This window comes from Lithobates pipiens, unplaced genomic scaffold (genome assembly GCF_037356315.1).
Source record: "Lithobates pipiens isolate NorthernLeopardFrog02 unplaced genomic scaffold, aLitPip1_a1.2 Scaffold_22, whole genome shotgun sequence".
NCBI lineage: Eukaryota > Metazoa > Chordata > Amphibia > Anura > Ranidae > Lithobates > Lithobates pipiens.
Window position 1 is genome coordinate 325,096,382 of NW_027507784.1, and position 6,926 is coordinate 325,103,307.

Consider the following 6,926-nt stretch of genomic DNA (forward strand, 5'->3'; position numbering starts at 1 on the left):
TGACGTCATCGCTGCTCCGGCGAATCACAGCGCCAGAGCAGCGAGACCCACGGAGACCCACCAAGAAGATGGGCGCTCGGAACTACAGGGGACAGCGGTGACTTCGCTGGCTCCTGTGTCAGGTAAGTGACACATAATGGGCTACTATGCGATGCATAGTAGTCCATTATGCTTTGCCTTTGCAGGGAATGAAAGAGGAAGTAAACTCATCAGGGTTTACTTCCTCTTTAATTACTTATTTTCCATTAGAAATGTCACTTTGTGCAGCGACTGTTCTAAACAGGGGAATCACTGCATTGATACATGTCCCCTGGGGCAGGAGCCCAGTACCCACATCTTTTTTAGGACAATAACTTGCATATTAGCCTTTAAAATTAGCACTTTTGATTTTGAACGTACGAGTCCCATAGACTTTAATGGGGTTCTAAATTTCGCACAAATTTTCAGTCCGTTTGCAGGTTCTGGGGCGAACTGAACTGGGGGGTGTTAAGCTCATCCCTAGTATGGAGGTTAGAGGAGGAAGATGCAAAGACAGTAATTAGACAATCCCTGAAACAGCGAGGGCTATGATTTCCATGGGAGGAGGCTAGGGTGGGAAATTGACTCTTCCTGAAGTAATCACATTTTCCAGCACAGTGCAGAGGTACATTGCAAGTCAATAACAAATTTGTGAAAAGAAAAAAAACTGTGTAATTATGCTATTATACTTTTATGGTAAAGCATTGTAAACCTAGATATAAACAAAGCACAATCATAGAGTCTGTGTATGGCAAAGTATTACAAAATAAATAATAGACATATGCAATTTGTTTCATTCCGATACGTTTTTCAACAAAACTCAACAAGTTTGTTAATTTGGAAATATTTGAATTAACGAAAACCTGTTTAACAATTTTTTCTGAAAATTCGATAGAACGAAAATCCGAAATTAAAAAATTAAAAAATTGGAAAAATCTGAAATCCGAAAATAAGAATAAAAATCTGAAAATTCAAAAGAACAAAAGTCCTAAAATAAGAACGAAATTTTGAAAACCCCAAAATTTGAAAATCTGAAATAGTAACTAACTAATAACTATGACTTACTATTAAATAATAGGTATTGGAATTTCCTTTCAAACTTGGCTGTTAGTGACCGTAACGTATACAAATTTATCCAAAGTTACGAATCATTTGAAATGACGAATGCCGCAGCTAAATTAATAGAACATAATGAATTAATAATAAATAATAATAATAACTTTTATTATTATTACTAATTCATTATGTTCCATTCATTTAGATATGACATTCACTATCTCGGATAATTTGTAACCTTGGATAAATTTGTATTCATTATGTTCACTAACAGGCAAATTTGAAAGGAAATTCCAATACCTATTATTTAATAGTTTTTATTCATTATTTCAGATTTTTTTTTTCAGATTTTCAAATTTGGGGATTTTTGTTCTTTTGAATTTTTGAATTTTCATTCTTATGCTCGAATTTGCAAATTTTTTGAATTTTTGAATTCACAAATTTTGCTAATTTTTAAAATTCTGAATGTTCTGATTTTATAATTTACAAATTTTCTAATTTAGGTATTTTTGGATTTTGAATTCAAATTTTTCTGAAGTTATGAATTTATTCGAAATAACAAATTTTGATCATAATGAATGACCCGAAAAATGAAAACAAACACTTTTTTTGACAGTGCACATGTCTAATAAATAATTTTTTACTCTGTACAGCTAAAACGTAATCAACTGCTTCAACATGTCGGCTTCCAAAAAAATTAAGAATAGTGAACAATACATCTCTAGACACATTAAATACTGTCACTTAACTTCAAAGAAAGCTGTCATCTCAATGCTTTGAGTAAACATTAAACCAGGGGGTCTATGGAGGACCCATTCTGTAGGCAACTGTTCTCAACCATATCCCAAAGTCTATGGTATACGGTTGGGTCTACAGGACACACCCGTACCCCTGAACATAAGGTGAAGAAGCTAGTTAACACGAAAAAGAAGGGTGGGGGAGAAATCGAAGCGGGACAGGTGGGAAAAGGGAAGGGAGGGGAAGAAGGAGAAGAGAGAAAAAAAAGGGGGGAGGGGAATCGGGATGAAAAGGGCAAAAGGCGGGCTACCCGCTCTCATTCAAGAGTCTCATACCCAGCTCCCTGGGCATTGTTGTGTTTAAGGCGGTCAGTCGGTTTTCACGGTAGCAGAATCTCAGTAGCCATCTCACGCAAATACTCTTGTGTGCTCGTGTAATACCTCCATTTGTCATGGAATTGCTCTTCCGTGTTGTAAAGAGTAGCTGTCAATTCCTCCATCCGGAGGATGTAGTTACCTTTAGAGTACCACAGGACCCTCAACGAAGGCTGAGGTTGTCTCCACATCGCAGGGATGCATGCCCTTGCCGTATTGAGAAGTTGCATCATCAACGTCTTTTTAATACTTCCGAATGGGCCTCTCTGTTAGGTGGAGAAGACACGCAGCCGTGTTAACCCTTAATTCCACCGAGGTTATGTCTTAATAGTCTCCGTCACCCCTTCCCAGAATGCCCCCAATGCTGGGCACGCCCAGAAGATATGACCCATGGTTCCTACCGCTCAGTTGCACCACCAGCATTTATCTGGGATTGTTTTACTCATCTTATTGAACAAGTACGGAACCCTGTACCAGCGAGAGATAATTTTGTACCCTGATTCCTGGAAGTGATTTGCAATGGATGCTTTGTGCACTAGCAGCAGAATTTTTCCTATCTGCTGTGGAGTGAAGTGGGTTCCTAAGTCTTTTTCCCATTGATGGATGAACATCAGGAGTGTCTCATCGTCTTGATTAGTCAGGAGGTTGTACAGTAGGGAGAGGGTATGTCGTACAGGTTCGGTTCTGTGACACACAGTCTCACAGCAAGTCAAGTCTCGTGGTGTGTAGGGGATCTTTTGTATTGTTTTGCAAGAAGTGTTAGAGCTGGTATGCGCTGAACATGTCAAGTGGTGGGTCAGTGAGCTCTGTGATGGCCTGCACGTTCCGGAGCTCTCCAGATGGTCACACCTCCCCCAGACGGTGTCTCCCAACTACTGTCAATTGTCCCAGCTTTTTGTTAGTAAGGCCCAGGGAGAAGTCTGGGTTTCTGATTATCGGAGTGTAGAGGTGAGATACATGTGTTTTGCGGAACAGTCTCCTCACAATTGTCAGCACAGCTCCAATCAGGGGGTGATCCCTAATATCTTTAGGTAGAGTTGTCGTGAGCCACGGGAAAGTCAGTAGAGGGGTGGTTGTATCTTCTATCGCCATCCCTACCCATTGTTTGCGTTCTTTGTTACAGTGCCAGTCCACAGCTCTGGAAATCAAAGTCGCCCTATAGTATCTGCGCATATAGGGGAGACCTAAGCCTCCTTTTTCCGTTGGCCTGGATAAGGTTTGCAGTTTTGTTCTAGGTGGTTTGTGTGCCCATATGAAATTTCTAAGAAGAACCTTCAGTTGTGTGAAAAATTTCAGGGAATACGAATCAGCAAAGTTTGAAATACATATAGGATCCTCGGGAGTGCCGTCATTTTGAAGGCATTACATCGCCCAAACCAAGTAAAAGTCAAAGTGTGCCAGCTCTCTAGGTCTACCTTTAGTTTACGTAACAAGGGGACATAGTTTTGTAGGTATAATTGTGCTAGATCCGGGTGATGTCAATGCCCAGATATCGTATTGACTTATCTCCCCATTGAAATGTGAAGGCTGAATGTAGGCAGCGAGCCTCAGAGACGAAGATGTTCAGAATAGCGGACTTGTCGCAATTGAGCTTGTAGTTTGACAGGACGCCGTATACTCACAGACCTTCCAAAATATTTGGGAGAGAAATGCAGGGATTAGAAACAAAAAAGATCAAATCGTCGGCATAGGCCACGAGCATGTGGTGAGCCAATGGTTTCCGCACTCCTTTGATATTTGGATCATTCCACACGTGGCACATAAAAGGTTCTAACGTCAAAATAAAAATGAGGGGGGACAGGGGACACCCCTGCCTCATCCCGTTCACGATTGGGAAAAAGTCCCGGAGCCATTGTGTGTTTCATTGTATGTAATAGTGGGATGGAGGTATGTCATATCAAGAAGCAGCTCTCAGGCCGTTCTTTCTTTGCATTTTATAAAGTAAACCCTCCAACACTGATCTGACTACACTGGGGCTGGTGTGGTGGAGATCAGGAACATTGTTCCTGGCTACACTGGTCTCAAGTTTAAAAACCATATCCAGGGTTATACAAGGCTTAATCTGATTGGTCAAGGCTGGCAGATGATGTCAGATTAAAAACTTCCTCTCTCTCTCTGTTCCCCAATTCCCCAAAATACATAACCTTCTACTACTTACAGGGCATTCAGATCAGGCAGTGGATTATTATTATAAAGGTTTTGGTCTGGTGAATACCCATATAAGTTCTTCGGGTCCTTGAATCTTGACAATGCAGAATTTGTCCATGGTAGCTGCAAACCCAAATCTCATACCTACTTGTGAGTGCTACAGCACCAGTTTCCGCAAAGAACTCTTTACTTCTTTGTTTCTTAGGCTGTATATGAGAGGGTTCAATATGGGGACCACTGTGGTGTAGAACATGGTTAAGATTTGTTCAAGCAAGTCATAGTGATTTGATGGCGGGGTCATGTATACAGATACAGAAGATCCATAATAGATGGCCATAACAGCAAGGTGGGAGGAACAGGTGGAGAAGGCTTTACTTCGGCCATTCTTAGACTTAATATTTAATATGACCCTGATAATTTTTACATACGACATTGAGTTGCAAACAATTGGCAAGAGCACAAATACCAAAGAATCTGTATACATAACAATGTAAAACGTTTCAATACCTCCACAGGAAATGTTGATGAGAGCTTTAGCATCACAGAAAAACTGGTGAATAGTAACAGAAGAACAGAAGAATAATTTTAAGATGGAACTTGTAAGTAAAGATGAATTTGCACTCCCACCAATCCAGATGACCATCATTAATAATAAGCAGATTTTCTTGTTAAGTATTCGATGATAGTCTAAAGGGTGACAAATTGCGACATATCGATCATATGCCATTATAAGTAGAACAGTGACCTCAGCACTGTCCACTATAAAGAAAAAATAAATTTGGATAAAACATTGTGTGAATGGCATTTGATTATTACCAGAAAGTAACATGTATAAGAGTTTTGGAATGATTACAGTTGTATAACAAACATCAACAACAGACAAGTTGCAGAGAAATAAATACATCGGGGTGTGCAAATGGAGGTCCAAATATATCACTGTAATGATAACTATGTTCATCAGCAGTCCAATTAAATAGATGAAGAAAAAGTAAACAGTGCTAAAGATGGTCAATTTGTGGTCAGTTGTCATGAAAATTGGCAAAATGTGCACATCTAGAAGAAATGTTGTGTTTTCCATAGGGCTTGGGCACACTTATAAATAAAAACACACCATAAATGATATTTGCAATATAGTATTTTACATATTTAAAAATAAATATTGCTTATTACTTGTGCACGTGAAAAGCAATTTCCTGTTTAGGATCTTGAAATTGCATTCTTAATCCAGAATTAATAAAATAAAGTAGATAATTCCTATATATTTTTTTTTTTTAAACTTATCATCCAAATTAGTAGAATCACTTACTGTTATATTTCAACAGCCATTGTGTAAGGCATAAAAAAATGAAAGAAAAGAAATAATCAGGTGCTAGCTGTAATACATGGAAGAGTAAATCTGTAAATGTAAAGATGAACTTCAGTCCCTGTAATGCTGGACTTACTTTGAAATTATATATTTATATATTAAACTCATTGCAGGGGCATATTTAAAGAGGCATACAACTTGATCCAAAATGTAATATACATTGAGCACTTTAGAGGTTTAAAACATGAATACCAATATACAAATGTATGACTTTCATTAAATCAGAACACAGAGCAAAATGAAATACAAGGTGAATATGTTTATTTTTTATCTCATCACAATGGGAAAATCAAGGATACATGGGTCAAGGGTGGTGATGGTGGTGTGTGTGTGTGGGGGGGGGGGGGGGATGTTAAAAGGGAGCCTGTATTGAGAAAAGTAAATTAAAATATTAGTGCTGTCTTGTTTACCCTTGGTGCCCTCAATGCTCTTGGTGGATTGCTTTTTAGTGGGCAGTTGACAGGCAGCTCAGAGGTGACATGTACTCCACAACTACATGCAGTAGACAAGGTTGCAGCATGGGGACATTTACTTGAATGGGACATACTTTGCAGTAGTACTGCCTGATGAGTGATGAACACAAAGTATGTTTTTTTTTTTTGTTTTTTTTGGCTGCCTACTCAAAGCATCATGGCCATACTTTATGATGGGACATTAGAAGAGCATGGCAGCCCAGGCATCTAATATTTTCAGAAGGAGGTCTTCAGTAAATCACAATCGTTGTTATCAGTCCTGCTCTCTTTGTCAAATACAGAACCTTGTCCTTCCATACAAACAGTGCAATGAGTGTTGTTACCCTAGGATAGTGTGTTACTGCCAAAATCTCCAGAGCCTGAAAAAGAAAACCAAGACAGTCACCACATTTAAGGAGTAGCAAGCTTCAATATATTACATGTTTGTTCTGTGTAGCTCTAACTACTGAGAGATGTATCTACTTTTGACAATCACCACATTATAAGGACTACTAAACAAAAAGTTGCGCAAATACAAATGGTGAACACGTGTGTATAAAAACAGTCTTGAAATAATTAATGTAATTTTATAAAAATCGTGATAAAAATACAAAAAATGATTTGTGTAAGAATTCAAAAAATCCATATGAAAATTGAAAATACTATGTGAAAAAAATCAAAAAAATAATAAATAAGCGAAGTGAGTCATATATGTTGCATGTCAAATAACGACAGTGAAAAAACTTCTGAAAAACACCAAACTACAGACAAAAA

At 38.4% G+C, this 6,926-nt stretch overlaps 1 protein-coding gene across 1 annotated transcript; it reads right to left on the reverse strand.

Moving 5' to 3' along the window:
• Positions 1-1,489: 1,489 nt before the first annotated feature.
• LOC143925541 (olfactory receptor 1E16-like) lies at positions 1,490-5,598 on the reverse strand. The gene has a single exon (XM_077450021.1). The coding sequence runs from the start codon at positions 5,410-5,412 to the stop codon at positions 4,492-4,494; it is 921 nt and encodes a 306-aa protein (XP_077306147.1). The 5' UTR covers positions 5,413-5,598; the 3' UTR covers positions 1,490-4,491.
• Positions 5,599-6,926: the final 1,328 nt, after the last annotated feature.

What these genes read in the sequence shown, in the direction of transcription:
- LOC143925541 (XM_077450021.1), bottom strand. Translation starts at nt 5,412, where the DNA reads ATGGAAAACACAACATTTCTTCTAGATGTGCACATTTTGCCAATTTTC.